The sequence below is a fragment of the Protomyctophum parallelum genome (assembly GCF_964188405.1).
Source record: "Protomyctophum parallelum genome assembly, chromosome: 19".
NCBI classification, from domain to species: domain Eukaryota; kingdom Metazoa; phylum Chordata; class Actinopteri; order Myctophiformes; family Myctophidae; genus Protomyctophum; species Protomyctophum parallelum.
In genome coordinates, this window is record NC_139717.1 from 34,776,625 (window position 1) to 34,794,029 (window position 17,405).

At 39.2% G+C, this 17,405-nt stretch overlaps 2 protein-coding genes across 3 annotated transcripts in view; one reads left to right on the plus strand and one right to left on the minus strand.

Annotated features, from left to right (window-relative positions):
• Positions 1-2,543: 2,543 nt before the first annotated feature.
• crip2l (cysteine-rich protein 2-like) lies at positions 2,544-11,235 on the minus strand. The gene is made up of 8 exons (XM_083791049.1): positions 11,123-11,235; positions 8,246-8,340; positions 6,452-6,509; positions 5,779-5,910; positions 5,449-5,517; positions 5,064-5,158; positions 4,316-4,373; positions 2,544-2,971 (listed from the first exon to the last, which is right to left on the minus strand). Exons 1-8 carry the CDS (start codon positions 11,163-11,165, stop codon positions 2,907-2,909), a joined length of 615 nt encoding a protein of 204 aa, XP_083647175.1. The 5' UTR covers positions 11,166-11,235; the 3' UTR covers positions 2,544-2,906.
• Positions 11,236-14,118: 2,883 nt separating this feature from the next.
• The window catches only part of rad51b (RAD51 paralog B), an 82,845-nt gene continuing 79,558 nt past the window's right edge, over positions 14,119-17,405 (plus strand). For both annotated transcript variants that reach the window (XM_083790853.1, XM_083790854.1), the window contains exons 1-5: positions 14,119-14,273; positions 15,414-15,527; positions 15,860-15,964; positions 16,676-16,812; positions 17,199-17,318. In XM_083790853.1, coding sequence (XP_083646979.1) covers positions 14,190-14,273; positions 15,414-15,527; positions 15,860-15,964; positions 16,676-16,812; positions 17,199-17,318 — 560 coding nt within the window. In that variant the 5' untranslated portion in view covers positions 14,119-14,189. The remainder of the gene's footprint in view (positions 14,274-15,413; positions 15,528-15,859; positions 15,965-16,675; positions 16,813-17,198; positions 17,319-17,405) is intronic.

Sequence of the window (17,405 nt, forward strand, 5' to 3'; positions counted from 1 at the left end):
CCAACACTACAACATATCGTCATATATATCGCATTATCAGGCATGCCAAAATGTGGAATCTGTGCAGATGTCAGAACATCATATGATGTCAGAACAGGCCAGGCCAGCTCCATATATGGAGATAGGGGTGATCAGGTCCAGAGTCCAGGCAGAGGCTTTTGTGCTGGTTCTGGACAACCGGCTATCCGACGGACTCGGGAGTCGGGACTCGACACCGGGAACTGCACTCCCTATGGTGGTGTGGAACGTGTGTTTCAAATTTGAAGTCAGTGGGGCGAACGGTTCTCGAGTTATGTGGATTACAGACGTACACACGTACGTACACGGCCACGCATGTACGTACAGAGACTTGGTGCATTTATAGTTAGATTAGATACTAGACCGGTGCCCGGCTGTAGAGCCAGGACCGGTAACGATGGAAGTTGGAGATCTATGCCCTATGCAATATCCGTTGTACCCGTTCCAAGCATCCGTCTGTGTCCCTTTTATGCCCGTATATGGATATTTCTGCATGTCTCTCTGTGTCCCTTTATATATGGAGTTCTGTGTCAAGCATTCCCAAATATGAAGTGTTGTGATGTCAGTACAGGCCAGCTCCATATATAGCGATATACTGTAAGGGTGATCAGGTCCAGAGCCCGGGCAGAGGCTTTTGTGCTAGTCAGAACCAGCACAAAAGCCCAGCACAGAATTTGAACGGGGAGAACAGTTGTCGAGTTACGTGGATTACAGACATACACGGTACACACGTACTGTACGTGCGGTGCAGTACTTGGAACGATGCAAGTTGGAAATGCATGCCCCACCCTGTTATTATGTATGTTTACCTTTTATTCCCATCTATGGAGTTCTTTGTCAGGCATGCGCAAATATGGAGTCTATGCAGATGTCAGAACATATTTGTCGTGTCCGAACAGGCCAGCTCCACAATGGAACCTGGGCAGAGGCCCTGTCTAGAGCCCGGGCAGAGGCCTTTTTGGGGCGGTTCTGGACAACGGTGGGTCCGACCGACTCGGCACCGGGCACTGCACCCCGGGCCCTGTGGTGGTGTGTAACGCGTGTGTCGAATTTGAAGTCAGCAGGGCGAACGGTTCTCGAGTTACGTGGATTACAGACGTACAGACATACACAATTACACACAGAGACTTGTTTGGTGCATTTAGATAGATAGATAGATAGATAGATAGATAGATAGATAGATAGATAGATAGATAGATAGATAGATAGATACTAAAGGCTACAAATGTATTGGATTGTGTTTTTATTACATTTATTATTATGATTTATTATTATTTACTAGTTCCAAACTGCTGTTCGTTTTAGTAATTAGGCTACCTGGCAACCAATATGCCAATCACAGCGCGACCATAGACGCGACCATCTCTCGGAGCTATGGGATAGTCTCTAACCTGTTTATGTCCCCGGGCCCCGTCCCGGGTAGGCTATAGGCTATACTATTTTTTATTTGAAGGCAATAATTTGTATACACACAAGTGTTAGTTTAGTTACAGTAGTTACAGTCGAGTAGAACTCTTTACTTTGCCAGGATTTATTCAAAATACCAATGTATTAGATAAATGTCAGCTGTAAAGTGAATGGCAGATCGAGTGGCAAAGTGAGTGACACAGTGAATTTAATGTTTAATTTAATTTAATGATTTATAGTTTGGATTAGGTAGGGATCATGAAACTAATTATATCTCAAACAATGTTTTAAAGATCAGACATAGAAAATCAGGTTTTGTTCCACACCTTTATTGTAGAAAATCTGATTATGAGTTGTACTCTTTCTTAGCTGACCTTGAGTCATCAAACACAACATTCACTAATAATAAACAAAGGTAATGTCCTATGTGTACGTATTATTGTGTGCATATTGTCTCCTCAATCATTCTTTTCTTTTGACCCACCGACCCAGGATGAAACCTAGCTATGAAATACTGACAATAAGTTGAAGTTATTTGACTACATAACGTCCATACCTCCTCTAGTCATCACATACAAGGCTACTCATTTGGCAGATGACAAAAATAAAAGTGAAAGAATAATTCAAAGGCAAGTCTATTTCACAAGGGAGGATCTACTGTAGGCTATAAAGATTTGTTTGGTACCAAAAATATATTATAAACAATATACAAATTCAACGTAAACATTTAAATATCCATCCCTGTGATCAAAGTATAGTATATCAATTCATCATGTGTGTCACTGTGTGCAGAAGGCAAATCAAAGAGAATCAAGAGACCAGGTGAATCAAAATTCAGAATCACACTCAGTGGGTTGAATGGATTGCTCTCCAAAGTTCTTTTCAAAGGATCAGGGATTTGGTTGTAGTTGCAAATTTGCTTAATGCAATTGAATTGTATTTTGTAATTGAAAGTGTCGCATGACATTTATTTATCAACACACAAGTAATGCAATATGGGTATGTCCTAACAATAAAATCAATATCCATACCTCGAGAGATTAATTTGAATCCATACTGTAGAAGTCTGAACATACTTTAAAATTATGAATATAAAATATTACAGTGTGCCAGAAAGGTTTGAGATAGACTTCGATCAACCCTGTTTCTATAGAGCATGTGTGTCTGTGTTCTATGACTTCTTCACAGTAAAATCCTCAGTGTTTATTTCATCCTCAGTGTATTATTATTATTATTATTTGAAACTCGGAGAGTGTACAGATATAACCAAATTGACCCTTTATCCTTTTGGTTACATGTGCATCCTTGCTCAGCCAGTGCAGAAGGCAGACATAAAACATAAAGTATAAATAAGTGAAGGTGAGGCCTATATATCTAGGAAGAACACCACAGATGAGACATTGGCAGAGGCGTCAGCGAAGCAAGTTATACGGTCTCCCTTGTTTTTTTACGAGTCAGAGTCTAGTTGGCAGAATTGCTGTTCAGGGCTGTGCCTCCGCAACAGGCTCATCGTAGATGTAGCTGCCTACGCCTCCAGTATTCACACCTGAAATGGAGAAAGAAGTTGCAATGCAAAGAATTATAATTTATATCAATTAACACAGTAAAAAACGGTGTACAGATGTACCATTTCGTTACATTTGTATCCTCTCAGAGTTACAAAATGATTAAATCAACGCAAGGATTTGACAGTGTACCTCTTTTTCATAAGCATGCTGTGGACAGGAAATAACTGTTAATTCAATTTCAACCGTTTAGTGCATAAATCTCCTCCACCATTAAAGAGCTTTGTTCAGCTTCGCTCTGAGCAAAAGAGCAGAACTTCAAGGTCTACTTCACGTGACTGGTGTATCTCTAAATGAGGCTCTTCGATTGCACAATTAGCCTTTTCTTTTAAAGTCACCAAAGAATTAACTAAAGTCCTAGTCAATCTGAAAAGCTTTAAAGATTGTCCCTTGATGCAACATTATTGATTTTATGTTACCAATCTTGTCAGTATTAATTGTAATATTTTGTAACATTCAGTAGGTGTTGTTTTGATTTTTGGATTCTGCTTTGTGTTTTGTTGCAGCTATACATGGGGTTGGGGGTAATTTATAATTATTGGTTCACTTGTAGTGGAGATAATGTTTTGTGTCTTATTGTTTCTGTTTACCTACCCAGGGACTACAGAGGGAAATTAGTACAGTATCTAAATCTGGTACAAAGCATTGTTTCTCTTTGCTTGAGATTATTGTATTTTGTACATGGTCCCTGATACAAATGAAATAATAAAATAAATCAAAAGCTATTTATTCTGTAGGCCTATCTGTCACATTGTCTTATACAGTATTGCATTGTAGGCTGCAGCTTCTGTAATCCAATGCAGCAGATACTGAAAGGCTGAGATTGGAAGTGAGGTATTCTGTCATGGTGCTGTGACGTGTATACTCACTGTACCCAGTGTGGGGGAAGTTACTTTCAAAATGTAACATATTACTTATTACTTTCAAATAAAAGTAATATGTTACATTATTATTGTTACATTATTACCGTCTGTGACATATCTATTGATAATAAAACATAATTATGTAAAATTACATACCATTATCACACCATTATAAAAAGGATAGATGTAAAAAGGCCAGTGACTTATTTTCATTGTGGTGCTCTCATATGTGCAGATTATGTTGTGTTGCATGAAGTGATGTGTAGGTGCGTAATTGCAATTCCGAAGCTGCTCTGTGCCCTCTACTAGTGCAGAGGTATATACTAAATCAAATAAAAGTTGAAATAGGGAATTGTGGTCAGGCTGCATTGTTATCAGTGTGCCTGAATTTGCTAGAAGCTTAACAAATAAGATAATTTTATTGTTGTTTTATGGAGGGTCAATGAGTGAATAATACCATACCTTTGGGTCCAAATAGGACGGCATAGCAGGGCTTGTGACAGTAGGGCTGTCCATCATGCTACAAGACAAGAAGAATATTTTCTCAACATAAAAAAGCCAAGTTTAATCAAAAACATAAATTTAGTATCTGTCAGCACAGCAGTTAGATAATTCTACTTAGAACATAGTCTGTCTATAAGTATTATATTTCTCGTAGTAAAGCTACTGTATTCATATTTCTATATCACCTCTGCACATGACAGTGGAAATATGTTTATCTCACGAGGACATTAAACTTGACTGCCCTTAAGTCTCAATACAAAAAATGCTTTTATGCTGTGTATTGTAAAACCCAAACCACACCAATGTTTCGCGAAGCAACTACTTGCAACAATTATCCCCAATGGCAGTTGCGACTAGTTGCATTAGTGCAGTTTGGGCTTAAGATTAGTTATCTTCATGAGGTCTGATTAAGTTACTGTAGGCTAGGCATCGATAGCTATAAAGAAATATAACTATAGATAGATAGAGTTTTTTATTAAATGTCCTACATCAAAAGATGCCCAGCCCACACGGGCTTACAAGACAGTGAAGACACTCACACAATTTACATACACAACAATACACCATAAACAATAAAAAGGGGGATCTGTTCCAGTATAGTGTTTACTGTTGATACCCAGGGCGGCATGTGTACATTGTGATGCATTGTTGTGACGCTTCTATATACGCTATGTAAACTGAGATCTTTTGAAAATTACGTTCTCACCTCGGCATGGCTGCCGGGAGCCAGAGTCTTACTGCATCTCTCACAGCGCAGACACGGCCTGTGCCAGTTCTTCCCCAGGGATGACACCTTCTCAGCTTCATAAAAACACACACACACACACACACACACACACACACACACACACACACACACACACACACACACACACACACACACACACACACACACACACACACACACACAGGGATAAAACACACACAGATGTGCACCCTCTACTGAAGACATAACCATGACCTTGGTAACAACAATCTGTCACCTATGTAATAATCATTGTACTTTTGTATATCCCAGCAAAGAATGCACGCACAAACACACTTGCATGCATGTGTAATTGTGTATGCAGATGGTACACTACGATACTTACCAAAATATACAGTCTTGTTGCATCTTGGACAGACATCGGGGCCTCCAGAAAAAGATGAAAAGCTTGCAGCTTTTGAAAAAAATAAAACAGCATTATGTTGCTAATGAATCTTCTTGCTTCTTAACCGTAGGTTATAAGCAAATAATTTCAAACCTTTTCAATTAGTTTACAAGATTACTTTTCCAAGAATACAAAAACAGCAGATAATACAAACTCACAACACATCGCACTTCTACTATACTCAATAATAATGTATACTACTACTGTATGTATACTAGAATACATTTCAAGTACCCAAGACACAACATGTTATGATGTCTTGTTTCTTACCCTTCACTGGTCCCCGAACGGGAGCTTTTCTCTCCTCTTCTGGCTTGACATCTGTCTCCGTGGCAACACTGGCAGGGGCCTCATTGACAGGAGTGTCATAGACATATGAACCGGCTCCCCCGATGTTCACACCTACAACACGCACGCACGCACACCACACACACACACACACACACACACACACACACACACACACACACACACACACACACACACACACACACACAGCTTTTCGGAAGGCGTCTTACAAAAGTTTGCTTTTGTCTTAAATAATTAATCATTCTAATTTAGTCACTAAACACTTGCACATGCGTGAAATCTGTCACCCATCCCAAATATTAGGAGCAGTGTTTGCTATTAATACAGTAACTGGGGAGTCTTGCTCTAGGGACGCTTCACTACGTAACGTGATTATGGACATGTACATCACTATTTAATTTTGTATTCATCTTAGGAACTTTGCAGACATCATAGATGTTTGTGAATATGTGTAAGATCTACTCATTTTTATTTCCCTTGTCACGCACTGTATTATGACATGCCCAGAATAGGGACCCTGTGATTTTTTAAATAAATAATACAATAATAATAATAAAATAGCTGTATATGTAATATGTTGTTAATAGTAACAAAATTATATTTTTACAGTTGACAAGTGGAAAGTTAACTATACCTTTTGGTCCATAGAGGGCAGCATAGCATGGCTTGTGACAGTATGGCGTCCCATCGTGCTGCAGAAGCAGGGCAGAGTTAAATAAACACTGCTCTGCTGTGCTGAAGCAGTCACTAGTACATAACATTTATTCATTCATAGTTTCTGCATAGAAACCACATTAAAACCAGAGCATGATGCTAACTGTTTCGACAGTGGCTTATTTGTTTCAAAAAGCTTTATGTATTTCAAATTAACTTGAAGTATTTTTGTAAGCAAGTTTCTCCAACTGTACATACTTTACTCATTTTGTTCTTGAATAGTTTTATTATGCTTTTGACACTTTCTTTGGTAATGTAAACATGTTTTCTCATGCCAATAAAGCTCATTTGAATTGTCTTAGCCTACTGTACTATAAAATAAAATAAATCTGTCTGTCTGTCTGTCTGAGAGTATTATCCTCAGTGGGTTGACCGGTCAATCTTAACTTGCATTGACTAGTGGTGTATGAGTGAAAGAGCTAATTCTTCTTCTTTTCCCACATTTAGCATTTCTGTGAACTTTCACTTAATTAAGACTGCAGTTAGTAGAGACTGCAGGTGTGACTCATGGGAGCAGTGCAAGGGTAACTTGATTTTAATTGAATTAAACAGACAGACAGAAGTTTTTTTATTTTATAGTACAGTAGGCTAAGACAATTCAATTCAAATGAGCTTTATTGGCATGAGAAAACATGTTTACATTACCAAAGAACATCAAAGGACTTTAAACGCATAGCAGCAACATGGATGGGCTTAAATGTAGCCGTAGTGCACCAATTTCTTTGTATGTGTGGTCAATCAAACACGGCTTTAACGGTCTCATCAGCTGTACCAGTAGTCGAAAAGCTAGCATTACAGTTGCTGAGAAATGTCTACTGGTCGTTTGTTATCATGTAGCAATGCTAATGGAAATAAAATGTTATCAGCTAGACAGTATCTGTTGACCCTCTATGTACAAAGGCCTCTTAGTGTGCTCCTGGATCACTCACTCACCAGTTAAGTCATCCAAGCTGCATGACTTGAGCAGAATTGGAGCAGTGGCAGACGTCACATTTATCTCAGCAGAGTCAAATAAGTGTTTTTCCTTATCCATGGGTGATTGTGTGTGAGGTGTGTGAGGAACTGCTTATGGCTATTCAAATGTAGGATAAGTCCTACTTGCACTCGGTGTATTTTCCTTTTAAATTGATTTAGAAACATCTTCACTGTAACCTTCAAATTAAAGTCTCCTCTGAACCGATTATTTGGTCGGAATCCTTTCTCCCTGTAGTTTTTCAAACCTGACCTTGATTATAATCTTATAATCTTATAATCTGTAATATTTTGTGACTGCATCTTGCACAGTTGTGACATTAACTCGTTGACAAATTCTGCACACATACAGACCACACATTCAGACTCATAAGGTACCAGCCACAAGGTTGTGCATGGCTAGTAATAATGGTTTGTTATGACAGTGGCTGGTAGAATATAAAAGCTAAAGCAACATCCATATATATTTATTTTTAATTACTATTTTGGCTGATGGATGATGTTTATTTCCCACTCTGACTCAACCATAACATCTTAAACTATGATGTGCAGAGAATAACGCCCAAGTTGACAAAACACATTACAGAAGTCTTTACTCTTCAGTTCTGTACTTGAACTATAAGCAAAGTCATACGCTGATGGATAGAGGACAGAGAGGGAAATAAACACCAGCCACCATCATTGCACCCTGCCCTGGAAATGCCCTCCAGCGCTATACAGACTTTTCTCCAGGTTGTCCTACCTCTGCATGGCCCCCTGGATTTAGGGTCTTATTACAGCGCTCACATTTCAGGCAAAACTTGTGCCAGTCTTTCCCCAAAGAGGACACCTTCTCCGCTATGGAAGAGGGGAAAAAACAAGCAGGTATTAACAGGTCTAGTAGTGATTAGTATGGCTGCTCCATAGAGCATGGTTTGTGTCCTTGATTAAAACACAGAAGCCCCTTTGAGCTGAAAATCCTGTTAAAGAGGGTGAAAGTGAATTGCAAAAAACAAACAAATCGGCTTTTTGTTAAAATATTCTATATTATACTATATTCCAATTTTCAGGTCAGGATACCAATTTTATCCAGTCAAGAGTGCAGAAAACGCTGCAACGATCATTTATCAGCTACAATTATTTTGTGTTCCAGTTCCAATTCTGCCTGCACATTCTACTTGTTCATCATGTATCCTGTGTCTGAGTTCTCGCTCCTGAATGGATAAAATTAGACATTAGAAAGAATGTATTAAACCCCACTGTAAACGCTCTGTTTACCAAACACATCAGCGATGGGAAAGGAGAGTTATTTAACACTTATATTAAGAACCCAGCTACATTTTTAAAACAGAGCAGAACCTTCAAATGATAGTAGTTGTCAACCTGCCAACTAGGCTAGTAGAGTACAGTAACCTTTATATTCGTAAAAGGGTAGGGGTGGTGCAATGCATAAGAAATTGAGAATGTAATGGATTCGTTCCTCACTCAAGAGAATGACCATGGAAAGTATGATCTAGCACGAGAGGCTCTCAGACAGTTATCTGTAGCCCTGTATGTGACCCCATCCAAGAATATCCCAGTAAAGGACCCACCCTCCCCCCTACACCCCTTCACTGGCACAGCCAGATGTGACCTCCTCTTTAGATTGGACTGCCCAGCATTCTGATGAGTGACATTCAAAGCCAGCCTTGGCAAACAATGAACTTGTTAGCCATATAGGGTCGAGTTGAGTGTGTGTTGTGTGATGTACACACAGACATATAGACATGCCATGCATACTGTACAATGGAGAGTGATGAAGTGAGAGAGAAACAGAGAGAGAGAAATAGAAAGTGAGAGATAGAATTGAGTTAATCCTTTTCTCTTGCACACAGTCCAGACTCCCAGCTCATACTAACTACACCATGACTAGACTGCTGTGACTATTCAATTTCTCTTCTCTTCTCTCAATAAAGAGTTCATGAGTATACTGTTCTGTGGGGCTTGTGATTCAACACAATGCTGGTTGTCTCTTATTGAATATCCATAATAAGATACTGTACCTGGCAAATATAGCTCTGTGATTGACAGCAGGAGCAAAACGATAATTAAAAAGATGAATGTCACAAGGGGGAGAGAGTCACGTCATTCACGTGTCTCAGTCTCTCCCCTCTGAATTACATTAGTTCTCCCACTTAGGAATTAGTTTTATACTCGTCCAATATAGCCTTGCAAAAACATAAATTCCACTGTTCTCCTTTTGCTCTACAGTCTTCTTTCTGTGGAGTCTATCATTCCAGGATAGCATGACCATTGTCATGCCACTTGAACTCTTCACAGTGTTTCTATGAATTTAAGTTGCAGTAAAAGTCTAAGTATTAATGTAGATTGGTAAATGTGTGTATCTGAATAGCAAATCTATAACAAATCCCCTACTGTCCCATTTAAATTATTGTTGAAATGTTTTTTGTTTTTTTTAGGGGATTTTGAGATGTTAAGTTAGTTTCTTCTCCTGGATATGCATTACAAACAGCAAAGGCACAATTAGCCTACACAATTAAATGTCCATGTTTTGCATTAAAGAGCTCAAAGAGATTATGTTTGTCTTCTAGCCCTAGAGACAGTATCCTATGTGGGTGTGCATCAAACATGGCTTACTAAGTAAATAGAGACAAAAAACACTGAGACCAGCCCTTAGAATTATAGATCTATATTCATTATTCAGTAAGAAATGTTCGATTCAGGGTGGGGTTTCTCCCTTCATGGGAGCTGTCCATGTCAGTTAGTGCTGAAATTGTGATCCCATTGTTATCAGGAGACCTCAAGGGGAATGAATGGGACCGATTCGATCCATATAACGCTTGTGAGGGCAATTCATTATTCATTACCAAATGCGGCGTGGTGTTGGCAGAAACATGGGGGCTCGTCTATCTATGTGAGACCATAAACTCATATCACCAGATCGAGCCTGCTGCCTGCCTCCAAATGAAAGCTATAAACTGCTGTCAGCAAGTCAGTCAGCCTTTTCGCACACAACATAACAATAATGTTGTGTGAACTGCAAGAGCACTAGCCTGCGTTTACTCCAGTCTGCGTTTACTGGCTTACTATAAGCGTACCCAAAGATAGTAAACTCACTATGGCTTGGCCGAGGATGCACCTACGTGGTGGCTGCATGTGAGTGGACGATTTGCGGTGTTGTATGATTATTTGGTGTCGTATCCTCGTGTTAATCTTGAACGTTGAACGCAGAAATTGTAAACCATTTGAATATCGAACACTAGGCTATATCAAGCTGCGAAGCCTGCGATTAGCTGCGCAGGCTGGGATATAATTTGCAGGTTCTTCTCGGGTCCATAAAAAAGCAACAATTAATACGCCACCTATATATTTGCCTGATTAAAACCACATCGAACAATAGACTATGAATTGGTCTGTCCTAGCCTACTGAAATAATACCTACCGGTATACATAAATCACAATGTGATACTGATACATTTAGTTATGGTGCATGGGATATATTGGTGAAATCCCCAATTCAAACAGTTAAAATAAAATCATGATTCTTTGTCTATCTATATCACATAATATGACATGGTATGCTGGTAGCAATACCATAAAATACCATAAAATCTTAACAGTTACAAAATCATACACTTACCAAAATAGACAGTTTTGTCGCATTTGGGACATTTTGATGCCATGTTCCATGTATTAAAACCAGGAGAATATGAATTTCTGCTTTCTTCTCAAGTCATTGACAGCAGCACGGACACACCTAAGGTAGTGGAAATAAATCTCATCCTCCCTTGCGTTATTCTCCTGGATTTACATAACCCCGCCTCCACCGTGACATCATCTCTTGCAAACGGACATGCGTGTGTGGTGCTAGTATAACTATGCGTGATGCAGGTCAAAGTAATGCCAAACACTGATGGAAAGAAGAACTACGATTTTAGGCACAATGTTCCATTTCACAATTTGTTTAAAAAATATATTTTAAATGGTCAATATCTTCAGGAAAATATAGCAGATAGATAGGCCTATAGGCCACGTGGTGTGGTGTGATGCATTGTGAGTTTCTACTGCTATTTTCAAATAACCAAAGTATGGTCTAATCTAAATGGGATTAATTATAATCTTTTTTAATACAAATCTAAACCTGCAAATTACAGATGCATAAAGATTTCAAATAATTGTAATTTAGCCTCTGAGATGTTGTTGAGAAGTATAATGAATTTGTTTGTATAAAGTAAAAGTAGCTCAAAAAGTACAGTATTTGAGTAAATATACACCTTAAGTTCTACCACTGAATGAACAGCCAAATTAACAACCTTTTGTTATAATACATTTTAGCTATAAATATACCTCACATTTAGAGATGTTTATCATTGTTATAGTTACAGGTGTCTGTGTCACTATTTTGGAACACTGATTAATCCGGGATGCTAGTGGTGTCTGCTCCCAGACATACATTACATTCATCAAGCTCATCTCTGTCTCCTGAATTGAAAGTCTCTGTTTGTTTTCCTGGCTGCGGTCGTTAGGTTACAGGCGCACTACATACACTACTTACAGCTTCACATGGAATGTCAAGTGATACTCTGCAGATCCCATGGGGCAGTCCGGGCTACTGTACATTCTTCCCATTAAACCAGATTTATTAGGGGATACCTAGTGGATCAACCAGTTAGTCTTTGTGACTCCTTTTCCTGTCTCTCTCTAGTCTACACAAAGCAGAACACAATCAAAAGTCACATAACACAGCTTTAAGTTAAAGGCTCTAATATTATGTCCACCTTCGTACAAGCAATTTGCATGAAAAGAAAAGAACAAAAACAAAGACCAACTTGCAAATAGCAAAGGCAAACAAACCAAACTAAGAGATTGATCTTAGATTACTCCAGTAGTTTTACAACTTTTGTGGCTGTGACTACTAAAGAAAACAATCATCACATGTCCATGCATTGTTCCATCCAATATGACATATATCTACTTACTAGTTAGTTACTTACTTACTATTAACCACTTAAACACTGTAGCTGTAGCCTATATACTTCATTGACCGGCGTCCTCTAGGGTCTGTACTTGGTCCTCTCCTTTTTTCCATACACGGAATCTCTTCACTGAAAATAGCAGGTCTATAAGCTCACAAATCGTTGCAATATCAAAAACTGTGAGCTTGTGGATCAGCTATTTTTGCCAGTTCGCCTATTATGGGAAACAAAGGTCTACCATGCATTCAATGCACTCAGTCATGAATTCCAGTAGCCTTTTCAAGCTTTTCTGTAATTTCAGTAGCAGTTATTTAATTGGTACATATTACAACCAAGGAATTCATTGTATCATAAATACAAAAAGTGTGTGAAAGTATCTCCAAGACAAGAGTGATTTGGCTTGGCAAGACCACCTTTCTATTTGTTGCATGTTCCTGGAACTTGCTACAAAGTACTTTAAATTGGACTCCTCCAGTCTCTTACTCAGTTTACGGTCCAAGATGAGAGACGTCTGTGTATCTTCATGTGTTTGTTTTGTTTGATTTATACTGAGATTCGTTGCTTCGTATTGACCTATTCCTTATCTGCTGTATTTATTTATTCTGTGTTGTGCACTCGGCCCCATCAGAAATGACGGTCTCTCTCAATGGACTCTGAGTTTAACCACATGGGCCCTAGCATCCCTATTCTGGGAATGTCTTAATTAGGGAAGGGAAAAAAGAAAAAGGACGGGTCCAAGTAAAGACCCTTGAGTGACCCCCGACAACAAAGTACATAGGGCTTATATGGTTAAAAGACTTTGAAATTGAATGTACTGAAATTAAACATTTGGATGGACAAGGTTCTTCACGAAGAAAAGGCTTGTTTCTTCACAAAGAAAAGGCTTGTGTAAACAAGATTACATTAGATTTTTGATTTTGCAAACAGTAGGCTACTACATTAAACCTCCAAGGGCTACAAGTGCATATAGTTGCTGTCGGGGAGAAACCTCGAATATTTGTTGTGATATAATGTTCTACTTTGTCAAATATTACACACAAGTTGCATTTCTTTGGTGCAATTTATGACAAATAAATACATTTGTTAAGTGTGTCTGTGTTCTTTTTTTTAAATGAATATATAACAAATGAAACATATTAACAACAACTTTGGCTATAATAACTATATGTAGCCTACATTGGATCTATTGGAACACTGAATAGTTTTGGACATACAAGGTTTCCGCCTGTCGGTGACTATATATCATTTTATAATAAGATAAACACATATAAACACATCCAATAAAGATGGAATCCGTGTTGAACTCTTTCCACAGTAGCACTCTTTACCCTGGAGGCCCTCTGGGGGCCTGGGAATCCATTAATCTTAAAATAAACATCACTAGATTGGGTCTGTCCCTCGTTTTGGCAGACTCCAACAATGAGTCGCGACTCGCTGATGGGGAGATATTTTCCCCCTCATTCTACAGTCTACTTAAAAGGTTTTCCATGCAACCATGTTGGATTCTAGAATGTGCACCACTTCCATTTGTATTCTTGTGGAACAACTGCCTGTAACGCCTGCCTGTAAATCATGTCACCCACCCACCCTGATGTATTGTAAACATACACTACATTGACCACAATGCAATGCGCGAAAACAGCATGAGGAAGAGACAAAATCTAAATGCAATGTCTGTATGTCAGCTTCGTCGTGTACCAGAAGATTAGTTAAAATAAGAGTTTTGGTGTCATGGCAAGTAAAACACTAAGAAGAACAGGTGTAGCACCCGAAATATGCGAGCGCTTCAAGCGCCACCAAATAGAAAGTTGTAAGGTAAGTTTACTGCACTATAGTTCTGAGCGGGGCTACACTAGCACAAACACTGTCAAAGGGATCTTTTATGGATGTACAACTCTGTTGTGTACTCCTGCTGGTTCATCATCACAGTTAAATTAAAGTTGCAACCCGAAAGTTTTTTATCGACACTCACATTGCGTTGTGAACTGTGGTTAGTTGTTGTTGTTAAACAGGATTACAGGAATGCAACTCTTCCCTTTTCCCCCAATTGCTCTTGTTAAACAAAGTAAATCACAGCCCCAGCATGTAGACCACCACTGTAATAGCACCATAACAATACTGACGAGGGAAAAATAAATGTAGACGAAAACCCGCAGCTCAGCTTCACACAGAACAGATAAACAAACATTAGTTTGCCTCTTACAAAATAAAACATGGTTACAATTAAGAGCACATCTTAAAAGCTCTGTAAAACACTTTGAGCTGCATTTCATGTCATGGAAGCTGCTATACAAATAAAGTTGTATTATTATTCCTGTGACTGTCTGTCTCTACAATTCATCATGGCCTCATTAACTATGCAGCCCATGTTGTAATGCATATAAATACATAAAGAAAATGTTAGGTTAATTATTTATTGCGAACTCAGTGAGCACTAACTATGAGACCCTGCAGATCGTGTCTGTCTGTCTGTCTGTCTGTGTGTCTGTCCCGCTGTGACACCACCCGCCCGCCACCAGAGGGCGCAGCTGTAGCACACACACACACACACAGTAGAAAACTTAAAAAAATTACTAACTAAAAAGAAAAAAAATGTAGTAATTTATTCTAATTGTTGTTATTGCAATTTACGAGCTGCGTTCGCTTCACGCGTTTGCGCGTCTTACTTGTCTAGGCTACTATGACTAGTGACACTACCATCGCCACTGACTACTGCAGATGTACTAGTTGTATTAATAATGTTTAATTGATTGAAAGGTTTAATGCTGGTGCAATGTTTCAAAGATATATTCCACATTTTCTCATTTTCCCCCAATATTGTTTTTAATCCCTGATGCATATAGGGTTAAAGTGATTATTAAACTGATTTTTATGCAATATCAACATATTAACTTGAGCCCCCCCAAGGATGCCTGATCCTGGAGTGAACTTTTTGTCCTGTGATGATGTGTTTAGGAAGTGCTGTCCCACACACCGCTGGAGGTGATGAGGCTGGCGGGACTGAGCTACGACAAGGCCTTGGCGTTACTGCAGTCAGTCAGCAAAGAATGTGCCCCGTCTGTGACCACGGTTTGTCCCCTTCACACACTGACACAAGTCTAGCTCCATGCTTCTGTGATCCACCGAACCAGTCCAAGGACTTGGTCGTAAAAGTTGTTGCACAGACAAATATCATCTTACCTGTTTTACTAGTAGAAACATCAATACCACACCTAACTTTGCGATACCACGTTGGAAATGAAAATAAGTCAAAAATACCTTTGTTTGCCATGCACCCAGAATTCTAGATGGCAACGCTATTTGTAGTCCTGAACTACAGTGATGGGTGAGGTCATTGTGAGGCTACAGCAAGTCACAAGACAACACATATTGATTATGTATTTTTTGTCTCTCTGTTTTAGGCCTTGGAGTTGTGGAAGAAAAACTGTGATTCATGTTTTTCTACCTCACTGTCAGAGCTGGATAAACGTCTTCACGGAGGTCTCCCCCGGGGAACAATTACAGAGGTACAACATTACAAGCAATAGATTGTTTAACATATTTTGTGTTAACAAAATGTTGGGCACATAACAGTACATATTTTATTTGAGGTTTGGCGCTACTGTAATTGATTTTGCATGAAGAATATTGAATGGTCTAATTATCTAATGACCTACGCAAGCTTTGGTCCCATGTAAGTCTGCCTCCGAGCAGACGGGAGTTTGAGCAGACGTCATTCATAATTCACGGCCAACATACGTAAACATGGGAATTTGCACAAATGCCGGTATGTACAAAATACTGACCTAAACAAACTTAGTGAATCAGGTCCATTCGCTTTTTAAGAACTGCCCGAGTGGCTTACTTTACTGGTTTACTTAAAACAGCGTTATCACACGTGAACATGTTTAATGTTTTCAAAATGTTACATGCTCCATCACTTCATAAGGTACAGTCATTAACCACTTAAGCCCTATATACTTTGTTGCATAACAAATACTACTACTACTAATTAAGCCCTGTGTACTTTGTTGTACAACGAATAGTGAAAATTGTCAAATCTACAAGATCACAGCCTGTCTCGTCATATTTTTATTTTTCTATTAAAATCAATGTTGTTCTGGGTAATCAATGACAATAAGTGTGTGTGTGTGTGTGTGTGTGTGTGTGTGTGTGTGTGTGTGTGTGTGTGTGTGTGTGTGTGTGTGTGTGTGTGTGTGTGTGTGTTGTACTGCTAGGTGGCTGGTCCGTCAGGATGTGGTAAAACCCAGCTGTGTATGATGCTCAGTGTGCTGGCTACTCTGCCGAAGAGTATGGGAGGCCTTGACAGTGGAGTGATCTACATAGACACAGAGTCGGCCTTTTCAGCAGAGAGGTACACCTGTGTTCTTACATGTCATGGAATATCTGGTAAAGTCATTGAATATGCCAAAAAAAATAGTCTTTTTCATTACATATATACAGCACTAATGCACGAGTATCATGGTTATTGAAGGTGCACTTGCCTCCACAATTTCCAGTCTTTGTGACTGAAGCTGCTATCTGTGATCCAACAAATGTCTCTTTCATTTCATTCATATTCACTTAGATATTTTCCTCTTGCCATCTTGATCTCGATGTTCCTGGATGGAACATCGAGGAGACGGCGTCCAGTGCAGAGTCACCGTGTCGAAAATATGCACGTCCATCTGATCGCCACTGACGTCTAGTTTGTTGCAAATCACTTTTAACTAGTATGTACTGTTTTCCTTGTAATGCCAGGTTGGTGGAAATCGCCCAGAGCAGGTTCCCAGACTACTTCTGTTCCAGGGAGAAAGTGATGCAGATGGCTGGGCGTGTTCACGTCTTCAGGGAACTCACCTGTCAGGATGTTCTCAACAGGTACTGTACATAGAAGCCACATGCTTTACTATCTAGTTTTTTCTTTGGAGGTCACCAACACTGATATGTACTACTGATACCCTTATT

Bases quoted from the DNA above. Each gene is read 5' to 3' on its own strand.
- crip2l (XM_083791049.1), bottom strand. From the start codon at position 11,165: ATGGCATCAAAATGTCCCAAATGCGACAAAACTGTCTATTTTG. The intron at 8,341-11,122 runs GTAAGTGTATGA...CCTCTTCCATAG, and splicing joins CGACAAAACTGTCTATTTTG to CGGAGAAGGTGTCCTCTTTG. The intron at 5,518-5,778 runs GTAAGAAACAAG...TTTTTTCAAAAG, and splicing joins CGTTCGGGGACCAGTGAAGG to CTGCAAGCTTTTCATCTTTT.